Source organism: Centropristis striata, chromosome 7, assembly GCF_030273125.1.
Source record: "Centropristis striata isolate RG_2023a ecotype Rhode Island chromosome 7, C.striata_1.0, whole genome shotgun sequence".
Classification (NCBI taxonomy): Eukaryota; Metazoa; Chordata; class Actinopteri; order Perciformes; family Serranidae; genus Centropristis; species Centropristis striata.
Window position 1 is genome coordinate 9,084,287 of NC_081523.1, and position 24,488 is coordinate 9,108,774.

At 35.4% G+C, this 24,488-nt stretch overlaps 2 protein-coding genes across 4 annotated transcripts; one reads left to right on the top strand and one right to left on the bottom strand.

The window, feature by feature from the left end:
- The first annotated feature begins 2,460 nt into the window (after nt 1-2,460).
- On the top strand, nt 2,461-13,206 carry prlrb (prolactin receptor b). The gene is made up of 8 exons (XM_059336475.1): nt 2,461-2,521; nt 3,410-3,542; nt 6,480-6,649; nt 8,380-8,546; nt 10,566-10,707; nt 11,695-11,791; nt 11,879-11,948; nt 12,387-13,206. The coding sequence occupies exons 1-8, from the start codon at nt 2,461-2,463 to the stop codon at nt 13,023-13,025; spliced, it is 1,479 nt and encodes a 492-aa protein (XP_059192458.1). The 3' UTR covers nt 13,026-13,206.
- A 274-nt stretch (nt 13,207-13,480) lies between these two features.
- On the bottom strand, nt 13,481-23,273 carry LOC131974227 (selenocysteine insertion sequence-binding protein 2-like). Of its 3 annotated transcripts, none has more exons than XM_059336453.1 (18): nt 23,082-23,273; nt 22,264-22,406; nt 21,974-22,142; nt 21,808-21,883; nt 21,449-21,657; nt 21,252-21,339; nt 21,069-21,163; nt 20,621-20,767; nt 20,426-20,515; nt 19,821-19,904; nt 19,601-19,730; nt 18,790-18,956; nt 18,567-18,699; nt 18,289-18,472; nt 17,918-18,138; nt 17,178-17,332; nt 16,875-17,061; nt 13,481-16,075 (listed from the first exon to the last, which is right to left on the bottom strand). In XM_059336453.1, exons 1-18 carry the CDS (start codon nt 23,082-23,084, stop codon nt 15,948-15,950), a joined length of 2,409 nt encoding a protein of 802 aa, XP_059192436.1. In that variant the 5' UTR covers nt 23,085-23,273; the 3' UTR covers nt 13,481-15,947. The 3 variants fall into 3 exon arrangements, with proteins under 3 accessions (XP_059192436.1, XP_059192435.1, XP_059192437.1); XM_059336452.1 differs by having other exon boundaries at nt 18,289-18,475; nt 23,082-23,272; XM_059336454.1 differs by lacking the exons at nt 13,481-16,075; nt 16,875-17,061; nt 17,178-17,332 and having other exon boundaries at nt 17,341-18,138; nt 18,289-18,475.
- Between the last annotated feature and the right edge of the window lie 1,215 nt (nt 23,274-24,488).

A 24,488-nucleotide genomic window follows, 5' to 3' on the forward strand; every position in this document is an offset into this window, starting at 1 on the left:
TAAGCTCTATTGCAGTAACATATTAAATAATACAGCATTGAATAATAGTAACATAAAAGTGCCCAATTTCATAATATCTCCTAATAATAATGGATATTTTTTCTGTTCTGGTGCAAATTATGAAAAATGAAAAATTGTAATAATAATGCAGGATTTGTTTGATTTGTTTGTATTTGCTCTCACTGCAACTGAAAAATAGGGATTTCTATGTAGTTTATTCAGCTTCAGCCATTTAAAAAGTGTGATTCAGTTTATTATAATTATCAGAATTATCATTATTATCTGCAAAACAATATTATTATATTATACAAATGAAATAGTATGACCACAGACACAGTGCTTCTGCTGAGTTTAAAGTGAAAAATTTAGCTTTTGGTATTATTTTTAACATCTAGTTCTGCTTGTTGTTTTCCATCATAATTGACAAATCATCTAGCTCTCATTTTGCTCCAGTGATCGTGTTAAAACTTGTCTGAGCAGTGTGAAACTGAGCTTCTTGTCCACTGTAGGAAAATAAGATAAGAAATAAGTGAAAAGGTGTGAGCATGTTGTGGCATCCTGTAAATTACAGGCTGGAGGAAGCTTTCCCACAAACACAAGTGTTTTAGAGTTGCTGCAAAAAGCTGCAGGGAGTCTGAACCAAAGAGCATAAATCTGCAGAGAGCTGCTCACTATGAGACAGTCAGTAAAGAAAGTAAACAATAATCCTGCAGAATATGAGCACAAGACTTTGCATCTTAAGCAAAGCATCTTAAAGCTGAGTGTGTTGTCATGCTTAACCCTTTATTGGGCGAAGAACTATATTTGGTAACTTCAGTGGATATCAAAAATGGGTCCCCATGTCTCTCTGTTTGGTCGTAGAACCACATGGATTTCTTCCAGCTAATCAGCAAAGATCAGGCTTGTCACATCTTGTAAACCTTTTTTTTTTAAATATTACCCCCCTCCCCCAGGTCCATATGTTGTTGTTTTTTTTACACATTCTGGCTGTATGTAATGTCTTCCAATATTCTCTAGTTGAAATTTGGAATTTGCAAGTATTTCACAGTGTTTTGAGGTGTGTGTGTGTGTGTGTGTGTGTGTGTGTGTGTGTGTGTGTGTGTGTGTGTGTGTGTGTTTGTTTGATCATTATCTGCTTCAGTGGATCTGAATGAAGATTAGCTCTCTGGAATACGGAAGTACATAAACATGGTCTAAAGTCCTTTTGGGTGACATCAGAGAGCAACAGTAGCTTAGTGAGACGAATTTTAAAAAAACAGCAGTTGATGGAGTATTTGTAGCCATTGAAATCTGGAGTGAATCTGGATCCCAGGGGGGACACACTAATTATTTTTCACTTTTATTAACTTTGCGAGATAGGCTATTTGTGCTGCATTCATATGGGGTTGGAGTAATTGGGGGATAATGAGTTACTGAACATAGTGACTGTTTCCTTTGCTTTTCTTTGTTACACAAATACTGGAAAGTAGAAAAACTACTGGTCTGATTTTAATGAAGCTTGGTGGAGGAGTGTAGCATGGGTCATTAAACTTTGGAGAGGATGTGGATCACTTTTGTCCCTTTTGTCCCGAAACGTTAACATTGGCATGAACTTGGCAGAGGTCGGCGCTCTCTAAATCACTTAAAATATTAGTTATTTTTGGGTGAAGAGAGAGTCTGCAATAATAACTGTGCAAAAACCAGTCACACTTGACGGACAAGCAACAAAAAAAAAACCCAAATCGAGAACAGAAAGAAACTTTAAAATAAAAAAAAATCTTGGATTCTTTACAGAATATTATCACCTGTTTGTTTGTTTATTTATTTATTATTATTTTATTTATTTATTATATTGTTATATTTATAGTCACATTTATATTATATATTGTTACTTATTTTGTTAATTGTTTTTCTTATACTATCCTATATTGTGGTTGTTTGTGTAATTGTTTTTGTAACTTCGACCAATCTGGAACCATTATTTTCCTTAATAAACAATAAACAATAAAGTTCTATCTCATCTCATCTTATCTATCTTATCTTATCTTATCGTATCTTATAATTAACATGATATTAATATTTCATTATTTAAACATCACCAAAACCTGTATATCATGACACTTCTATTCCTGAACTAAAGATTCAAGTTTAGTTTTTATTGATTCAACACAACACTAATCCCCTCTCTTTAGAAAAAGGCTCTGCTGTCAGCCAAATTATAACCTTCATGTTATTTCTCACTAATTTTTTGAAGCCTATCATGTTTTATCAGCATGTGATGACAGCCCGTACGTGTCTGCTACAACGTGTAAAAACAACCGTTGGTGGTGCTCGTTGTTTTCCCTTCATATCTTCTTGTTTTAGGTGAAAACAAGGCACTCAGCCGAACCACAGGGGGTTATATCGCCTCATTAACCCACAGACTGGTGATGTCACTTCCTTTTTTTTTCCAGGGCACACAGCGTGATAGTTTGTCCCAGGATGAGGGGAGATCTTGGGGTGTTGATGCTGTTGCTGTTGTCTGCAGCTGTAGAGTCCAACGGTAAGCTGACAGGCTTGAATGACAAAATCTATGGCATATATATATAAATATATATATATATATATATATATATATATATATATATATATATATATTTCCAAAATCAAGCTTCGGGAACTTTTTCAGCAAGAATAACATGAATAAGATGTATTTTTCTTCACTTGATTTTCAATTTAGAAAAAAATAAAATAAAATAAAACAATAAAACAATGTTTCACTTGTTGTCACAGATGGAAAAAATACTTATAAATAATATACAATAAATAATAATAATATAATAATATAATAATAATATAATAATAACAATAAATAAATACATTCTGAATGAAATATTCCACTGATTGTTGCAAATGGAAAAACAGAAGATTGACAAACTGTGAAGATTTTTTTTAATGTAATTTATAATTTTTAGAGGTGTAAATTACAAGTTTCATCATGATACAGAATTATATTGATTGTTTTGGGGATACAAAGTGTATTTTCTGACATCACAAAGTGATGTCAAAGTGATCATGATCACGAAGATCATGATACAATATCGTATCAGATAATATATCAATCAGTTATATTTTAGTCACAAAAAGCACCGAAAATGTGATTTGACAATTTAATTGCTGATCTATTCCTTTTCATAAAAATTAAAAATAGACTACCTGTTCACTAAAAGTGGGGATTTCAAAATGATGATGATATGAAATCAATATTTCCACTTGGCATCTTTAATAATGGATCATTAAATCATTAAATCAATACATCAGATCAGTGGACTTTTACTATCTCTGGTGAACCAGCCCTGTACAGTGTTGTTTAAACCATGCCTCCTTTTTATTACATTAGTGCTCAATTGAAAATTAGGAGCTGATGTTTGTTTGTGTGGTGTGTTGCCAGGCTCGTCTCCACCAGGGAAACCCGTCCTGCTGGGCTGCAGGTCCCCAGACAAGGAGACGTTTAGCTGCTGGTGGGAGCCGGGCCCCGACGGAGGGCTGCCCACCACACACCGCCTCTACTACGAGACGGAAAGGTCTGTTTGTACTGTGCAAAAGTCTTAGGCGGGGTGAAAAAATGCTGTAAAATAAGAATGCTTTAAAAAACAGAAATGTTAATAATTCATTCTTATCAATTAACAAAATGCAAAGTGAGTGAACAGATGAAAAATCTAAATCAAATCAGTATTTGGTATGACCACCCTTTGCCTTCAAACCAGCATCAATTCTTCTAGGATATATATATATATATATATAATATTTATTATACAAAAAAAAAAATTTAGATTATTGTTTTCTTCAATTTCTTGTTCATTTTGATGCCTGGTAAAACTGAAGGTACATTTGTTTGGCCAAATATGATGATAACAACAAAAATAGCTCAACAGTTTAATTTAACAGCCGATATCTAACCATTTTCAATGGGTTTCTGGATAATAACCATAATCATTAATCAAGAAAACCATGGAAATGTTTTTGTTATTTTTGTCCAAACAAATCTACCTTTAGTTGTACCAGGCATTAAAATGAACAAGAAATTTAAGGAAACAACAAAAATCATTTTTTCCATGACTATATATACTTTGTTGCATTTTGGCTTTATTCAACAGATCACAGTAGAGACAAAGGCAAAGAATCAAACTTGTAAAATGTATAAATGTGTGTTAGCCCCTGGGCCACCAGATGCCCCGTTAGGTCTCAAGTGAAAGTAAAGCTTGTGTTGTTGAGTTGTCAGTAGGTGAGTGGAAAACTACCGTCTCTCTCTGCTCGGTCAGCTGAGCACAAATCTTTGTTGCTGTGCAGGAAAACACTCAGACTTCAAACGCTTCACCTGTGTGACCCTCACTCACTCGCTGGCCTCGGGGGGAAAAATACCAAAACTTATTTATTTTTAGACCTTTACAAGATCAGCAGCATCAGCAGTGGGAAATTCCTGTATCCTCCCAATTGTACAGAATGACTCCTGTTCCATCCTGTTTCTGTGTTTAGACAAAAAAATGCCTTCTCTAAAGGGCACAAAAACATTAAAATAAACATTGGCCAGGCATCCCTACTCTTTTCTTTGTGAGGACAAGCTGCTGCATACCTGTTTCTAACACTTTTGGAGGAGGTAGTTCTTGTATTTGATACTACTTAATTAATGATCTGGTGATCTTAAGTTAAAAATCTAAGAGCGTCCTAAGTGAAAAAACTAAGAAGTTTCTAAGACAAACCACAATTATTTTTTTGTGATCAACATTTTTTATTTTCCATTTTCATTGTACAACAATAAAATAAAAAATAAAAAATAAAAATACGACCCCCCACCCCCCAACAACAACAACAACCAAACACCATCACCATCAGTGCTAATCCCTTTCTGGTTACAAGCATCTCTTACCGTGCTCCTTCATGTACATCTATTACACACATACAGAACATAAAATAAACTAAAACTCAGACACAAAGAAAATAAGTAAACAAAATAATTGTTGCATGGAAGACATAATTTGTTAACAAATAAAGAGGTTAAGAATAATAATAGCAAACATAAAACATACAAGAAAAAGAAGAAGCACCGGTATATATTTATCCACAAATAACCAAAAGACATACCACAATTCTTAAGAAAAAATGGTGAGTAGCATTTAAGAAAATTGTTAGGAACTAGTTTTTTTCTTAAGAATTTTCTTAAGTGTTATCTTACAAACACTTTTGTGAATCAGGCCCTTGGAGTCTATTTTTCTTTATCTTTAAAAAACTGAATCATTCCCATCTCACCTGCTCCCATTGATGTTTTTTCTGTCCTGTCCCAGTCTCATGATGAATAGTAAAATTGACCCCCATCCCACAGGAATGCTGTGTGTCACAGGAAAACATCTTTCAGCCTTTACTCTGAAGTATCACAACAGCTACTGGATGGATTGCCATACACTTTGTACAGACATTGAAAAGTCCATGAATAACTTCTTATTCTGCACCGATTCTTACTGCACTTGCACGCATTTTATTATTATTTGTCATTTTAACTTAAAGCACATTTGTTTGCATTCTATTATGTGTGAAATATTCCATTTAAATAACTATACTTAATGTTTACAACCACTTTCCCATCAGCCTCAGCTGTTGCTTGTTTTTAGTGCTGATCATCAGCATCTCAGTGTTGCAATTCTGAGCATTTTATCAGGCTGATATCAGCTTTTATCTGTGAAGTTTGAATGATTAGATGCTTCCCGTTTGCTGGACAAAATTCTTCAAGGGACAATTCACCCACAAATCAAAAATAACACGTTTTCATCCTACCATAAGCATTTTTTTTACCAGTGTAAATTGTTCAGGTGTGACTGGAGATATTAAGAGTAGAGTTCCTTTCTATCATAGTGACTTTAACAATTCAATTAAATCCCAAGTTTATTGTCATATACACAATAGAAACATGTTTTCTTGCACAAACTTGCACAAAACCTTACTTTGCTGTCTGTCAGATGCCAGAGAAGACAGAAGTAAAAGAAATAGAATTAAAAAAAAAAAAAAAGGATATAGAACAACTTGTCAACAATATGATCTGTAAATTATCTTGAGTAACAGGGTCATCATTTTTGGAAAGAGACATTGCTGTTGAGTTTTTCAAATGTATTTTTTTGCACTTTTGGCACAGCTCCTAATCTCAAATACTCTACAACTCACACTAGAACAATCTAGATTGAATAGATGCGACTGTCCCACAGACTGATTAAACACCAAGAAAATCGGATTCTTAGTTTCTCAGAAGAGGACATTTGAGATCATGTTGCACAAAAAACTATGTGGGCACCACATCTGACTCTTACCTGATTATCAGTCAAGTCAAGAACTTCTTTATTGAATGTCAACATGTGTTTACTGCCCACCGCTGTTTCACAAAGCTGACTTTGTTGCCCACGTACAACATGTAAGCAAAAATACCCTGAGTGGTGTTCAGTGATCAGCAAAGGTCTTGTTGTGTCTCCGTGCAGATTGGAGGGAACCAACGAGTGTCCGGACTATTGGTCGGCGGGGAGGAACTCCTGTTTCTTTAACAAGACGCACACGTCCATCTGGGTGGACTACTTCCTGACAGTGACGGCCTCCAACGCCCTCGGGAACGCCACCTCAGACCTCTTTAAGATGGACGTGATGGATGTCGGTAGGTTTTGTCACGATTGAGATGAAATTATTAAATCATACCGGAAAAAAAGATGTAACCCCTATTTAACCCATTTAGGCCTAAAACGCCTGGAAAAAATGCCTGTAAAACCTCTGGGCAATTTTAAAATAACCCCCTAAAACCTGAAGTTTTTCTGGAAATTCAACAGAAGTTTCAACGCTTACTAAATAATAGATTTTTCAGCCTCTGTAGCAGATAGAAATGAAATTCACTCCCACATGTATTCTGATGCATATTGGCCAAGAGACCAAAAAAAGGTAGAAAAAAACTACAAATACTACAAAACCACATATCTGCTTTCCCAGCTTTAATGGTAGAAATGCGGTCATGCTTTCCCGGCTTAAATGGGTTAAACAGAGTTTCAAGTTAATTCGTCATATGTAGGTTAACACAAGATAAGGTGACTAGTAAGGTGTATGATAAAAAATAATAATACAATTATTAATAATAAAGACATGAGTAAAAAGGTAAAAAACTTTGTACATGTCTATGAAATGAGGGTTGTTTATGTTATGGTAACACTACTGCATTAAATGTGATGAGGAATGGATGAACATATAGATATAATACAATGTATTTTTATCATTAAAAAGTAAATAAATAAAACCTAAAATAAAAGATACAAACAACACAGTTATATCTGTATTTTAATGAAGGCAAGTTAAAAAAAAAGCGCATTACAGCAGTATGTAGACCTTAACTGAGGGGGTATTTCATTATTTTTTAAACTTTTGTATATTGAAAATGTCTTCTAAACTACTTTTAAAGGTTTTTTTTCCTTGGGTTTAGATGATATATTAAATATAATACATACTTTACAATTTCTACAGAAAGCAGTGAACTCCCTCAACTTCAGTGATTGTTGTTTTACAACATTGAACCACAGGAAATATAACTAGGATTTTCTGACATATGAGTCAAAATTTCAAATGTATTAATAATAATTAAGAATAGCTTTAATCTGCTTATCTTAACAGTGCTTTTGTGCCACAGTAGGCGTAATACACTTTGGCCTATTGACAACCACTTTATCTGTGTATTCATTAAAGAAGAAGAAGGCCCTCAGCAGAAAAGTATCTGTATTGATCATTCAGCTAATGACTTATTGGCCAGTTTTATTGGCCGAGCAGCCTTTTTGGGCTCAGTAGTGAAAGAAAAAGTGCAGAGTCACAAAGGAAAACCTGAACAGAATGGGGCGGAACTGGTTTGTGCCCGGTGTGAAACTTGTGTACAGTCTGGGATTAGATTTCACAGCTTTTGTTTGGTTATGCAGGCAGTGGTGCACATGACAGACATGCACTGTACTTATAGAGACCTGAGCTAAACTTACTTGACTCTTTTTTTAATTTTTGCCTCTTATAACTCTGTAAAGACACTTTGTTTCAAATTCACTGATAACTAATGAACTGTCATTTATAGCTTTAACATTATAACTCTCAAACAGAGCATGTTAGTATGGTGATGGTTATGTTTTTTAAAACTCATCTTAAAACCTATTTTTATTCCTTGGCTTTCAACCACGCTTGAGACTCTGCTCTTATTTTAGTGTTTATTTCCTGTTTTATTTATTTTATTGTTCTTGTTTGCTTGTTTATGTACAGCACTTTGTTGCAGCTGTGGTTGTTTTTAAATATATAATAAAGTTGAGTTAAGGTTATGTTAAGATTTAGCACAAAGCACTGCTCCTCTGTCTTGTTCTGCTCCGACAGTGAAGCCCGATCCTCCTGAAAACGTGACGCTGCTGGTGGAGGAGCGAGAGGACAGTCCGAGTCTTCACGTCAGATGGAAGCCTCCCTCCAACACGGACACCAAGTCCGGCTGGGTCACCATTAAATATGAACTCAGAGTGGAAAAAGAAAACAGCAACAAGTGGAAGGTGAGTCTGAAATGTTAAAAAAAAAACCTGAATTCCTTCAAAGTAATAAGTGCACATAAACAGTGTCTTCCACATTTGGGTCAAATAGTGTTATAGCTTTGTTTTTACCATTTGAGTTGAGCTGTGTTCTTTGGATGACTGCTTCACTTTGTGTTTGTTGTGCAGGACAGAACACATGGTGCCTATAAACAATGGTACAATAGGTGTTCTGCATATGAACAAAATTAAATTAAAATGTAAAATCTAGGATTGCAACCTGTTATCAGTCTCAAATTTACTTATTTACTCAGATTTACTTACTTTACTTTTTACTTTATTTTCTTCTAGAAATCAAAACGCACAAAATCCAAATAGGGGCCTGGCTGTTAACTAACTGGAAGTTAAAATTATAATTAATATTACATTTAAATAATACATAAAAGTGTAATAACTTAAGAGGGATCTTCTGAGTTCCTATCAGGGTGATTCAAAGACAAGGCTTACCAGGATCTGAGGCTGCTTAATGAGTACAATTAATAAATAAACTGCAATATTTTAAAACAAATAGTAAAATCTCTCTTGTAGCAAATAATACGAGGCTAAAATAGGTGTGGAGAAAGATTTGTTGTGGTACAGCCGTCCAAACAGAAGGAGCACGACCTATAACGTCTATTACGGACAGATTTACATTCAAGTTATCTACAACAATTCTAAAATGTAATTAAGACTTTTATCTAAAGCGAAGTACATTTGAAAGTGAATACAACACAAGCAAAGATGAAGTCAAAAGACAACAATTGTTTTTTGTACGTGTAGATTATGTGTGAACGTGTTCAGTAAAGAGCAGGGTCTTTAGTGTCTTCTTTAAAGATTGAGAGGGATTCCAGTAGAGGGCAATAAAGGAGCTTCCTCCAGGACTGTCAACAGGATGGTTTATGGCTTTGACCCACTTCTATACTGCAGAGTCAAAGTATGTTCTACTGAACAGCTTTTTTCCCAACAAAAAAACTCCCAACAAACAATAGAGCAGTGACTACACTGAAAAAAATTGGAGTGACATTTACTTTAAAAAAGCTAGGCAAGTTTTTCCATACAGAAAGTGTTTGTAATCTTTGCTCAGGTTGTTTCTAAGTAATGTTTATTTAATAGAACCACTTATTTTTTTTTAATGAAAATACACAAGTAAATTGCAGATTCACTGATTTCCCTCAATTACATTTTACTTGGAAATATCAACTAACTAACATACAAAACTGAGGACACATAATAACAAACAATCACTAAGTAGTGCACTACATGAAAAACTGCTATTTTAAAGTAAAAGCACTGAGTTCGTATTTCTTTGTAGAATTTATATAGATGATTGAAATAATAATTACAGGGCCCCAAAACATTTTTTTCAGTGTACTTTGTCTTAATTTTTCTAAAAGGCAGTTTCATAAAACCCATGTTTTACTGTTTAACTGTGAAAAAGGGGCCTTCTACATTTATATGACAAATAATTGATCACAGACATGATAAGAAAATACTGTTTACAACTTTTTTTTCTATGTACATGTGACAATGAGGAGGAAAAAATGCTAATAAAAACACATTTAACTTTTTTTTTTGCATATTTAGGTGATAATGAATGCAATAGAGGGTTAATGAAAAATGCACTTTATGGACATTAAAAATCAAGATGTATTTATAATTTGCAAATTACAGACTGAATTCACTTTATAGACATTTTAACCATAAATGTTTTTGTTACATTGGATCTATTTACTGCCTATGGTATCTATTTATTATTGACTCTTGCACTGTTTTGGACTGGTGTGTTTTTAGGGCAACATTATTTCATATTTTGAAAGTGCATAAGAAATTACAATTAAAGAAAATCTGTATAAAAACAATGTATTTTTGCAGTTTGTACATAAAAAAACTGTAAATCAAAATGTAATTGAGGTAAGAAATAGGAATGTATTGAACTACTGTTTGACCCAAATGTGATCTTAACCTGGGTATGAAGTGTACAATTAGTGATTGTTTTTTCTTAAGGAGTACAAGTCAGGTACACAAACTCATTTCAGCCTGTACAGCGTCAGTCCCGGGGCGGTGTACACGGTGCAGCTGCGCTGCAGACTCGACCACAGCGAGTGGAGCGAGTGGAGCAACACCACCAGTGTCAAAGTCCCCAACTGTAAGTCTCAGAAGCTCTTTGCAGAAGATGTTTGTGCTTTATGACGAGTTAGCAACTGTAACTGCACTAAAAGGTTCTCAAAATCAATGATAGACAATACAGTGTGAATTAATGACATTCAGACGATTACAAAATCAGCCTATTACCCCCTTAACCCTCCTGATATGTTCGCTTTTTCAGGAACAGCAATAACCCAGGGCATGTTTAATTATCCAAAATTCTCAGAAATAAAAAAAATCCCCAATAAACATTGTTTATATTTCATTAATAACTCCATTACTAATCATTTCAATCAATATTTAGTGCAATGGAGTTCTTTACCTCTCACAGATCATAAAAAAATGCATGTTAAGCCTTTTTTTTTTATGTACATCGGAAAGACCTACATAAAAAATACAATGGTTTTACATGACATTGATTTTTTTTTTAAATTTCATTTTACATTTAAAATGTTTTTCTTTTTCTGAAAAAAATATTTTAACTTTTTTTTTTTGATTGTTTAACTCTGAAATGGGTCAATTTAACCCGCTACACAAGAGGAGGGTTAAAAACAGGAGTTTTGTCCAAACAAGATACAAAAAAGCTTCCTGTGTTTATTTTTAGCAGGCTAGACTATTGTAGTTGTCGCCACAGGTCTTACTAAAAAAAATAAAACAATCAGGCAGCTGCAGCTTGTCCAGAATGCTGCTGCAAGAGTCCTCATAAATACCAAAAAAGTGGAGCACATTTCGATAGATTTTAAAATCTTTAAGATCAGCTTTTAGTTTCAAATCTGGGCTTTAAACAATATTATTTACTGCAGCTTTCCAATAAATTAGGTACATAACTTGTATTTAATCTGTAACTATTCACTGGCTTGCTTTTTTTGTTGTTGTTCTGTCTTTCGTTTGCTATTTTGATGTTTAATACATTTTATGCTCCTATAAAGCACTTTGAATTACTTTGCATAATAATCATTAAAAATGCTTTTATTTAATCTAATTTTAGATCTTCAGAATGAGACTGCATCGTGGATTTTGGTTTATATCCTCTCTGCAGTTCCTTTCATAACAGCAGTGTGTATTTTGGTCATCAAGAGGAAATCGTATGTATCTCCAGCAAAAAAAAGAAAAACTCTTCTATAATGTCGAGATGATGAGGATGGTTTGACTTTTTTTTTTTTGTTCCCCAGTGTGAAGCACTTTGTTCTGCCTCCTGTTCCAGGTCCAAAGATAAAAGGAGTTGATGCCCAACTTCTCAAGGTAAAACTGAATAAACGACTAAAAGTTACGGTAACGCTTTATAATAAGGTCCTTAATAACCATTAATTAACAAGTAATAAGGCATTGTTCTCGCTTTAGATCCGGTAGTTGCAAAAAGCATAGTTAACTTATAGTTAACTTATAATAGATGAGCAATAAAGTATATTTTAATATCAATAAGTAAACAAAATAAGATTAATAAAGGCATGGCAAAGACATAATGGGTGGGTCATGGGTGTTTGTAATGCCATTATTAACACTTATATAAGCTTATAAACACACAATAATGTTAATAAGCATCTTGTAAGGACTTAGAAGGGGCCTTATTACTTGTTAATTAATGGTTATTACAAGGACCTTAATATAAAGCGTTACCAAAGTTACTTTAGATTTGATAATGGTGAGATTATATAATGTAATGCATTCGTTAACCTCCAGAACAGGGGATCAGAAAACATCGACAATGCACTGATCATCAACCAGGGTTTTCCTCCTATGGTGGCCTGGAAGGACCAGATGGAGGAGTACCTGATTGTGACCGACAGTGACGACGGGTTTTCCTCCAAACCTCAAAAAAGGAAGAAAAGCTTGATTGTTATTCCCGCTGGCTTCTATTTAGACTCAGACATGTGCTGTAAGGAGTCAATGCCCGGTGGGAATGACTGGGAAAAGGAAGAGGAAAGAGAGAATGAACTAGAAAACGCCATCGAACCCTCCACAAACAGCAGTTATGTGGATATTCAGAGACATGTGGGAAACCAGGTGGACTACAGCAGAGTGAAAGACATGAACGTTGGCGCTGTCCTCGTCCTCGTGGAAGAAAACGTCCCATTTAAGGGCTCCGGCTACATGGAGTTTCAGAGACAGGAGACCATAGCAGAGGACTACAGCATGGTGAAAGAAGTGGGTAGTGACAATGTGGTCTTACTGCAGAAACAAAATGTCGAGGCGTCCTGCAGAGAGAAGGGAGACCACTACACAGACTGTGTCCTTCAGAAGCAAAGAAAACCTCATGTGTGCCCAGAACTCACTGATGGTGGATATGTAGACACAATCCCTGCACCTCCTTTAATGTAGGTGGTTTTACTTGGATATCTGAATACAAATGACAGGATTACTGCTTATATTTAAAGAAAAAGGCTGCAGATGTTCTGTATTTTTATTACCTCTGCCAGAGAGGTCAAGTTTTTGGTTCGTTCTGTCCGTTTGTCTGCAGGATTACAGAAAAAAAAACTACTTGAATGATTTTCATGAAACTTGGTGGAAGTGTGTAGCATGGGCCAAAGAAGAACCCAATTTTTTTTGGAGAGGATCCAAATCAAGGGGGAGATGCAACAATAATTTCTCACTTTCATTGACATTGCATAATAGGGCATTTGTGCTGCGTTCATGTGGTGTCGGAATAATCGGAAAAATGTCTCCCAGATCATATTTCATGAAGCTAACAGCTCTACATCAACTTGCAGTTTAAATGCTCTGAGCAACAACAAAATCTGGGGAAAAAAGACAACAGACTGGACATAAACATGAAAGGAGTTTAATCAACGAAACCGGTTATTTATTCTGCAAGGTACAAACAAATGCAACTGATTTATAAATGATTGTTCCTATAACTAATTTGACAGATGAGTTTTATTCCAGGGTATATTGTTTTGAAATATTTATTTCACTGATTTTCTTAAAATGTATTTAAGGTGTTTGAAATTGCTATTAAATTATTTTACAAATATTCAGTTTGAGACAGGACATCGTTTTGGAAAGAAACATTTAATTTCATTAACTAAAATATTGTCCAAGTCTTTAATCAGGCCAGAACTCAATTATTTACTGTAATATTTTTTTTACAAAATAATAAAAATAAAAAAATCAGTTATTTTGTTTTTTCTTGCATCTTTACATTAACCTCAACAGATCCCAGATGGTTAGATTTAAGATTATTCTGTCTGATAGTGGGATGCCTCAAGGAAGAGTACTTGGTCCGCTTCTCTTTCTCTTATTTAGTAATGAACCACATTCAAAGTAAACACTGCATTTGTCCTCTTTATGCAAATGACATTTTACATTTAATTTGCCTGAAGAAAAAAAATCATCTCCACAAACTGTCCTCTCATTTTATATGTGACGACAACAGAACCATCTGACTATTTATGCATTAAAAATATTTGTATCTCCGTTTTTTTAAGGAAATTTGTCTTCACTCCTGCCTACATTCAGAGTTTATAAAATAAAAAAATCAGAAAAAATAACTTTGCAACAACATTCGTTTTTTTTTTTAAATCTTACTTCCTTTGTTTTAAATTTTGATGCGGTTTTAAATGTATTGTTTATTGTTTCACAGCATGGTCTCTCATTAGAACATAACTTATTCAACCATTTTATAGAAGAGCATTTAAATGAACAGTTAGAAGTTTTGGGGAACGCGCTTACTCAATAACTGGTGGAGAATATGATACTACATTTAGACATTTCACGGGGGAGAATTTTTCTGCTATTTCTTGGCTGCAAATAGCAATTTGGGAAAGCTCAGAACCAAGATATAGAGTTGCACATAAATGTCAAATAGACCTTCTTATGCAACAGATTTTGCACTAAAACAAATAAGATATAAGGTGTCAGTAAGTAAGCTTTAGAAGTGCTTATAAGCTGTGCACATTTTCAGTATTTATGCTAAGCTAAGCAGCTGCTGGCTGTAGTCTTATATATTCAGTATCATCTTCTGATCTAACTCTCCACCAGAGAGCAAATGAGCATATTTCCCAAAAAATCAAGCCTTTGCTGATAAGACTTGTGTGAAATTTAAGACAGTGTAGACTTTTTGACTTGCAGGAAATAGTCGATGCTGTAAAATTAAAAGTACACTTGTGCTTTTCCTGTTTAATGTCAAAATGTCCTAAAGAAACGTCTTATTCCTCCTCCTTTCTGTTCAATTGCAAAAAGACAATTTAGACCGAATCCCATTTCAACTTCAAATTAGATTTTTTCATCAGATTCACTATCAGATCTGGCATAACCTCATTATTCCACAGATTAAATGTTTATATTTTGCAATTTCTGAAGTCCTTATGGGTCGAAATCATAAGATTTCTCTCCTTCACACTATAGATTCTGACTTGGGTAATGAACGATTTCAAATTATATCATTCATTCCTTCTTAAATTTACATCTAGTAATTTAGCGGACGTCTTTTAATACATAACTGACACTTGGCACTGTTGATTACTGTTTTATCATGATGCTATTTTATGGTTTCTTATTCCTCTCTTTGATGGTCAAAAAAAAATTCACATTTTAACCAAGTCAAGCTAAAAGAAGATAATTCTTCTAAACATAATTCCTTCCTATTGAAAGAAAATCAAATGCTAGAATTTACACCTAATCATAGGGAGTCTTCTTTAAATTAAAAAAACACAAGATCTGCTATGTAGTGCAATTAGAATAAAAAATAAAGACTTTTCTTGCTTGCTGTTCACCCTCTCTCTCTCCACTATTTCCTGCCGTCTCTTTAATGGCCCTGCCAAAAACAAAAAAGGCAAAAATGCCAGAAAAGTACTTATAAACTGAACAAAATTGATTTCTTTTAACTGTGTAGCTTGTTATTCTACACACAATCAGTACATAAAGCCCTACACATCCTCTAGTCATGTTCACAGACAACATGGTTGAAAGTTCATATTGTGGGATCTTTTCGAGTGAGTGGTTTGGTCCTAATAAGTCAGTGATTAAACCTCTCCGGGTTATAACTCTCTAGACAGCTTTTCCCAATTATCTTGAACTCAAACACAAAAATAGTACTTTTCCAAAAGAATATAAAAGGAAATCATAATTCATTGCAAACTTTAGCAACATGGTTAATTTCCTGACAAAATCCTCGGGTCGAGAAGCACTGCAGCAGAGCAGATGGCGTTTGGGATTAAGTCCATCCTAGTCTCCTTTAAACTGGTGTTCAGCACGAGTGCGTTCTTTTTTTTTTTTGTTCAGGCACAGAGGGATCGGCCACTGTCAACTCTTCTCATCTTCATCATTTTTTTCAGTACATTCACTGTCCAAGTGCATCGAGCTCAGCTGCTCCTCAAAGTTCAGAAATTTGTGGTTGTAATCCTTCTCCAACATTTTCTTCCAAATTTTTACTGGAGGAAGAACAAAAAAAGACAATTATTTGACTTTCAATGAAAAAAATCTGTTCTTTCACTTGGATTTACCCTATCAGACTAATTCTTATAAACAGGGTTCATACACTTTTTCAGTGGTCAAATTCAAGCACTTTTCAAGGACTTTCAAGGTCCATTTTCAAGCTTTTCCAGGACCTTTCAACGGTTGTAAATGGCATGTTTTAGATGAGTACTTCGATACTAAAAGGGGTAATTTCACTTACCGTACCACCAACAATGGTATTACACTTTTAACAACTAAAAGTAGTTTGCTAATCTCATAAAACATACTGGAATGGGAATCTAGGGGCTAGGAGCAAAAGTAAGCTCACAAAAATCATCAACCGGCAGCTGGTGGAACTAAACACGACCCAAACTAGGAGGAAAGCCCCACAAACAGGCTACTTCAGGAGCCCTCACATCCACTAGGAATTTGAAAAACTCCCTTCAGTAAAAAGATACAGGGTAGAGCAACAAGAAACATCTCAGAAACAGACGCAGGCGAGACCCAGGCGGAGCTGTCTTCATTTCAAATAGGCTATAGGCTATTCAGTTTATATATTTTTTTCCATTGAAAATACGGTTATCTATAGTCAGTTTGCAAGAGAAATACAGTAAGAATTTCAAGCATTTACAAGCACTTAATCCAAAATCCAAGCAATTTTCAAACCTTGAAATTCAATATTAAAATTCAAGCATTTTGAAGGATTTCAAGCACCCGTACGAACCCTGCATAAAGGGCAGGCATCACAAATATTGAGTCAGGGCAGTAACTTACTGTACTCTGGTTCCTCTGGCTGCGTGGTGTCCGGACCAGGCTCAGCCAGGCTGCTGATCTGCAGCTCTTCCTCAGTGTTCGCTGCCTCCTCTGCCTCTGCCTGATCCGGCTGCTCCAGGCTCAAAAGCATCTCCTCATAGGCTTTCCTGGCCTCAGACGTCAACTCGATCATCTTGTGATAGAAGTCCTGCAGGTAAGAAAGACAAATCTCAGCTTGTTTGAAATATTTTTTTAAATTTAAAGCTTGTGTCAAGACCGTCTTTTTAGTTATTAGAATGTACTGCTGCTGAAGATAAACCCGACCTGTGCACCATCGTAGTTGAAGATGCCCACCAGGCTGACAGGCACTGCCTTGTTGACGCAGCGACCCAAAGCTTTCCTGGAGAGAGCAAAAACGAACGGCACACCCTGTTCACGACACGTGTCGATGATGGTGTAAAGAGCCTCATCAAGCCCTCCTGCAAAAGGTGACATTTTACTGTGTGTTAGTATCACACTTTCTGCCTGTTTTACTAGTGCACATCTGTAGCTTGTTGTCCCCAGGTTTAAGTGAGTATGACACAAGGTCTTTCACAAATGGTTATTATCAGATCACATACATCTTTAGCGTGATAAATCAGAATTTTTTTGACATGTGACCTTACTAAGCTGCCACAAAAATGGACCCGTTTTCAAGTTATATTAGCGTAAATAAATCGGAATATACTGGAATTGTCCAAAAATAAGAAGGGAACTTTCCAGCCACGCTCTGATCAATTATCATTTTCTGCTTTTTTTCCCCCCAAAAGAGGAGAGAGATTAAGAGATTTATCCATTTAAGTCTTGTAACTACTGTTTTGGCGCTTCTTTGAGGATGGCAATCCTTACAAAAACAACCTGAAACATTTAGTGAATTGGCAGAAAATTTGTCGCTTCTGAAAGAAAATATTGTTGCCAAATTATTTTTTTTCATATACGAACAAATGCTGACAATCCTCCATAAAATAAGTTCCTTAAAACTTCCTCATATCACACACTGTGAAGCTCTCACAAGGATACAGCACCTTTGGACTGGATGCGTTCACAGTTGGGTGAGATGACGACACATTTGACCTTCCTGAGTTTGAGGTGCTTCAGGACCTCTCGGAGCCCCATCACAATGCGTCTTTTCATGCGGGCCTTCATGGGGTCCTTCTGGTACAGGCGGTCCTGGAAACGAACCAGCTCCTTTAACAGATTCGTCACACACTCATCCACGTCTTTGCTCAGCATCTGGCTGCAATAGCTGACACGTACAACAACATACATTTATAATTAACAAAAAATTGTGAGGAAGGACAAACGTGATTAAATTCTGGGAGATGAAATGTTTTCTTATTTCCAGACAGACAAACAAAACAGATTACAACATGTGACAGGGAATACAAAGTCTTACTCTCTGAACTTTCTGCTGTGGATTTTGGGTCGACTAGCTGGGCAGGCCACAGGTGGGGGGCTTTGTTGCTCTACAATCTGGTCTTTGTCGGCCTCTTCGTCCACCTCTTTCACCGTCTGGTTTGTGTCATTAAACTCTGACTGAATATCGAGTTCTTCTGTCGGACTCTCAACCTCCTCTATCACTACTGAAGCACAAAATACAGATCAAATATGAGCTAAAGGCAAAAAGTTTCTCAATATCACTTTCATTCCACTGTTTCACAAGCTTGCTCTGACCTGCGGTGTTTGTGTCACACTGCTCTTCTTTTTCTGCAGCATCATCAGCAGGTTGGAATTCATTTTCAGGCAGCAGTCCTCTCTCCTCCAGCAGACGCCTTTGTTTCCTCTCCTCCCTTTCTTTCAAAATGACCTGAGGATTAGACAGAAATAATCTAACGACAGCTGCACCACTGAAATACATTCTTACCAAATCTGTATTTGTTTCAGTGTAAGCACTTACCTTTTTGAGAGGAGTGGGTTTTTTGGCCTTGGGCACCTCCCTCTGCTTGCCTTTCTTCACCAAAGGGCTGGTGGAGTCAAGAGGGTTGTGTGCAATTTTATCCTGCTGCCACGGAGGCTTCTTCTGGGCTAATTGTTGCTTCTGGACAACAGGTAGTCCGCCACCAACTACAAAGAAATGAATCAAAAAGAGAATTATTCTGGTGTAAGTTTTGATACCCTGCAATCACAGATATGGATCGGTATCATTGTCCCAAGAACCTAAGTGTAATCAACTAAATTATACTTTAAAACATGGGTCTAAAAATCGCGGCCCTCGTGACGATATTTTGTGGCCCCCACATTGATATGAAAGTTTAATGTGAGTTTAAATGAATGGCACTTTACCGTGTTGTGTGTGGAAGGTCCCTTTAATTTTACTTTTTTTGGTCATTTTGAGTAATTTTGTGTGTTTTTTTAGTAATTTGTGTCTTTTTAAAATAATTTTGTGTCTTTTTTTTTGTCATTTTGTGTCTTTTTTCTGGTCATTTTGTGTCTTTTTTTATGTCATTTTGTGTCTTTTTTGGTCATTTTGTGTCTTTTTGGGGTAATTTTGTGTCTTTTTTGTGTCATTTTTATGTCTTTTTTAAAATTATTTTGTGTCTTTTTAAAAATAATTCTGTGTATTTTTTGATCATTTTGTGTCTTTTTTTGTAATTTTGTCTTTTTTTGGTCATTTTGATACTGCCCCCAGGTAATTTGAGTTTGAGACCCCTCCTTTAAAACATTATAGGGAAATAGGGAAGCTACTGCATCTGTTGACCATAACCCACCTGAGAGAATCACTGGTTTGGCGTCCTGCTTGGCTTTTTGAGATTGCTTCTTTTCCAGAGCGGCCAACATGTTTCCAATATCCAGCTGAACAGGAACTTTGCTTTTCTTCCCGGACACCTTTTCAGATTTCTAGAAATCAGGAGACCAAATGATATTCACTTCTGTTTTCTCCAGGATAACATCAAAAGACAATTTGAATGTGAATATGAAAATACAAACCTGTCCTTTCTTAGCCGCCTCTGTGGGCTGAGTTTTTGCTGCAGGTGATTTTTCCTTGGTTTGAACACCTTCTCTTTGGTTTTCCTGAAAAGCACAACAAAACAAAAACATCATAGATTTTGTGAATTATATCTAATAGATGTTAATGACAAAAAGAAAAGATAAAAGATACATATTAATATTATTTTAATGTGAAAACATTTGGTGGGATAAAGAACATGCGCATAATACAGGTGCATCTCAATTAATTAGACTATCACAGAAAATGTTTTTATGTCAGTAATTCGATTCAAAAAGAAGAAATAACACATTATATAGATCCATTACAGACAGAATGAAACATTTCCTGTCTTCATTTATTTATTTCTTCTAATTATAATGATTATGGCTTACATTTAATGGAGACCTAAAATTCAGTGTCTCAAAAAAGTTTAAATATTACAAAAGAGCAATTTTAAAAAGTATGTTTAATATGGAAATGTTGGCCTCTGAAAAGTATGTCCATCTATATGCACTCAATACTTGGTTGGGGCTATTTGACTTGAACTACTGGAAATTGAGTTTTCCATCATAATCTAATTTATTGAGATGCACCTGTAACGTACCTCATTGCATAGTTTTGCTGCATAGCTGATTGTTATCAATCTATCAGTCCCAGTCAGAGCAGGAGTCAAGCCTGGAAACTCCTCTTCGTCCTGAGAAGACAAAGGGCAACACTTACAAAATAATCTTTAATTATAAAGGCTTGGAAATGGCTTTTGCATTTGAAGTGAATTAAATAAAGACAACTTTTTATTAACCTCAAATTTCGGAGGCTCCTGATACATTGCCGGCTCTTCTGAATCAGCTTCTGCATCTTCATCAGCACCTTTAGACTTCTTCTTCTTTTTCTTACGTTTTCTCTTCCCTGGGGCCCCCTCTTCCTGCTGGGTAGCGATGTCCTCCATCTGAACAGATGCAAAAATCAAAAGGGGAAAAGAAAACAATATTTAAGCCCATGGCAGCATGTATACCTTACCACTACATTTTAATACCTACAATGGTGGTTGTCACCTTTCATAGACTTAACAGCCAATTTTCATGCAAGAAAAACATTCAGGTTTATGAGTTTTTGCTATGTTATAAGTCCCCTTTTTAAAGAACCATGTTCAATGTTTGTAAGACTCTTCTATACCTGTGATACCCTGTGAAAATAAAGAAGTTATGCTGAATGTATAAAATCATCATAATAATAATTTGTTATTCAACCTGCATGTGGTTGCTGTTGATTGTCGTCTCTTTAGGAACCCGTTTCTTTGGAGGCTGAGATGCAACATTAGCCCAGGAAGTTACCACCGTCTGACCTGTTCACAAACATAAATAAACAGTCTGAAATATTACTGACTCTGCCTTTTAGTTATTAAAACGGTCACTAAAGAGACTTTCTCCTACCTGGTGAAGCAGCAGAGGAATCTGGCTTCGTATTAGTGGGAATTTCTGGTTCTGGATCTGGTTGTGTTGGGGATCCTTTCCTGCCAGACTATTCAATAGAGAATAACAGACACACAAAATTCATGAGCATAACTCAACATTGGTAAAGCTTTACTGCAAACTGCACAAAATCACATGCAATACTTCAGTGAGCTCACCTTCCAGGAAGATGCAGATGTTTGAGGGCTTGAGGACGGAGGTTTTGGACCCCAGCACTCTTTTTGGACAAGAGGAGGGCCAGGTTTGACCAGCGAACCACCAGCCAACTCTGGGAAATCAGTCATCTTCACCTCAAATGGGACCGTGTCTGTCTGTGCTGGTTGTGCCTTCCCTGCAGAGTTCGGGGCAGATCTGGGACCTCTGAAACCTGTGGTGCAATTACAAATGAAAGGTGAATAAACATGATGGGAATTAGGTGTAGAATTGATAAATTATGTTCAGTAAAATGACAGGATCCATGACCTGAAGTATGAAGTTTCATCCAGGAAAAGGTTATAATTCCATGTGTGATAAGTACCTTTTTTCTGTGCATCCAGTGAGTTTTTGCCCATAAGTCTGACCTGTGCAGGAGAGCCATTGTTGCCTTTTGATGGCTGTGGAGATGCATAAAAATCACTTACAGTAATTTCACTAAGACAGTTTGTTTTAAGAGTTTTTGTGATGCTTAAAAAAATGACCCCAACCTTTGCTTGTGGATCCCGGGAGGACCTGTCTCTCAGCAGAAAGTCATCACTGGTCTCTCTGACACGACGGCTGCTGCTGTAGCCGTGACTCCTCGACCCATCTTTCCCTGCTGGCGCTCCATTTGTATTTGATGGATTCTGCTTTGGGCTCAAACCTGACAATCGGCTCCTTCACAAAGAAACAAATAAAAAAATCGCACATGTAAGGGGCTTAACATCAGGCCATTAGTCCCAAGAGATTGATTATTTAAATGAAGATTTTAAAAAGATATCTGTGATCATCCTCCTACCCTCTTGAACTCTGGTCGTGCACATAAGGATTAGGGAGAATCAGAGATGGTGGTGAGGCCGTGTGTGGCTCTGCAGGCTCCTTTCTTTGTCTCCTCTGCTGTTTAATGTCATTAGACTGGACAGCAGACGACAGTTTGCTCTCCTGGGGAAATAAAGATGTGTCAACAGTCTGCTGGTATATGACCTTTGGCTGGAGTACAATAGAAGCAAAGTGTTGCCACACCTTCAAAACTACCGTATCATTATATCCACATGGAATAAATACATGTTTCATTATACAAGTCCCCTGAAATAAATAAATGTGGAATAAGGAGAAAAAAAAACTTAAATGAATGTGTGTATCCCAATGGATATTTTTAAACAAATCCAAAAATAAAATAAAAAATAAACTATGATTAAAAATGACGTTTGGCTGGAGTACAATTGAAGCAAAGTGTTGCAACCATTTCAAAACTTCCGTATCATTATATCCGCATTTTAGGCTCACACTTTATTCACAAGTCATTTATTAGGCTTAAAATGTGTTTCTAGTGCACTTAAACTATTTAGCCATTAGCTCAAATAAACATTTAAGTTAGCTTGGTCCTAACTTTTGCTTGGTTTGGGTAAACTGTCCAAAAAATTAAACAAACACCATAAACAACAGCTTATTGGTGTAATCAAAACAAATTATCGTTACCTTCACATTCACAACAGCTAAAGTTAGCTAAAAGTTAGCAGCTAAATGCTAACTACATGCATTAACGTACGGTAGCGTTACTGGCTAGCTAGCTAGCTAGCTAAAAAATAAACCGTTACGTTATTTTCTGCTACATACCATGTCCGTCTTGAAGTTTTTCTATATCAAGTCACATCTCCGCATGTTCACTCGATCTTACACGTGTTGTCAGACTCACTACATGTATCTACCTTACAGCAACAGTGTGTTGGCTAGCCAGGCTATCAACCTGTTTGATAGCATAGCAGCTAACTGTTATCTGTAGCTAGAGTTGAACAGCTGATGTTTACATTGTGTGCAGTGAGGAGAGCTTACAGCGACCTCTGCTGCTCACTCACAGCCTCATACAGTTGTGCTCATAAATGTACACACCCTGGCAGAATTTATGGTTTATTAGATCTTTTTCAGAGAATATGAATGATAACACACAAAAATAACGTAACAGCAAAATAATAAAATAAAAATAAGTTATATTTCAAAAATCAGGAGACGAAATCTAATGGCATATTTGCTTTTTTATCTTTTTAAGGGATAAAAAACATTTTTAAAATTCATTAATACAACCAGAGAAGGAAGGCTTAGAGTTTCTCCACTTTGCACAATGAATATGATATTTAAAATATTTAAAAATATTATTATGTTTATGGGATCTGAAACAGATAGCTCTACATGATCCATCTAAAAAAAATATGATCTAATTCAAATGGCGGCACATTATTAATTTTTTTAAGAAATCCAATTTTTTATGTTACACCAAAAACATTTTGTGATAGGGCATAAGAAAAATAGATGTTCCAGAGTTTCATTTTCACTATTACAAAACTATCAACATCTGTGAGTAGTGGAAAAAGTATTTGGATCATTTAATTAAGAAAAAGTACTAATACCAAACTATTATTATTGATGCATTCATATAAGCAGCATTTGAAAGTTGTCAAGGTTGAGTTAATTTTGACTAGTTTATATATGGTTATGTATGTTATATATTAAAAAGTTCAATATTTGCCTCTAAAATGTAGTAGAGTAGAAGTATACAGTTACATAAAATGTTTACACTCGTAAAATTACCTCAAAAATGATACCATCTATTTTATGAATGCATTGTTAATATTGTCTATTACTACTAATTATATTTTTACTTGTTTATTTGCTTATATTTTCTAGTTCTAGTTTTTACTGCCGTTTCCTATTTATTGTTTTTTTGCTATCCACTTTGCTGCTGTAACACTTGAAATGTCCTCGTTGTGGGACTAATAAGGGAAATCTTAATCTTAATAAATAAATAAATAAATAAGTAAGTAAGTAAATAAGCCTGTGAAATAGCTATGAAATAAATCATGGAATAAATACATGTTTCATTATGAAATAAAAGTCCCCTGAAATAAATAAATGTTAAATAAGGATATATAATTAAACTTAAACTTAAATTAATGTGTGCATCCCAATGGATATTTCTAAACAAATCCAAAAATAAAATAAAAAATAAACTATGAATAAAAAATATAA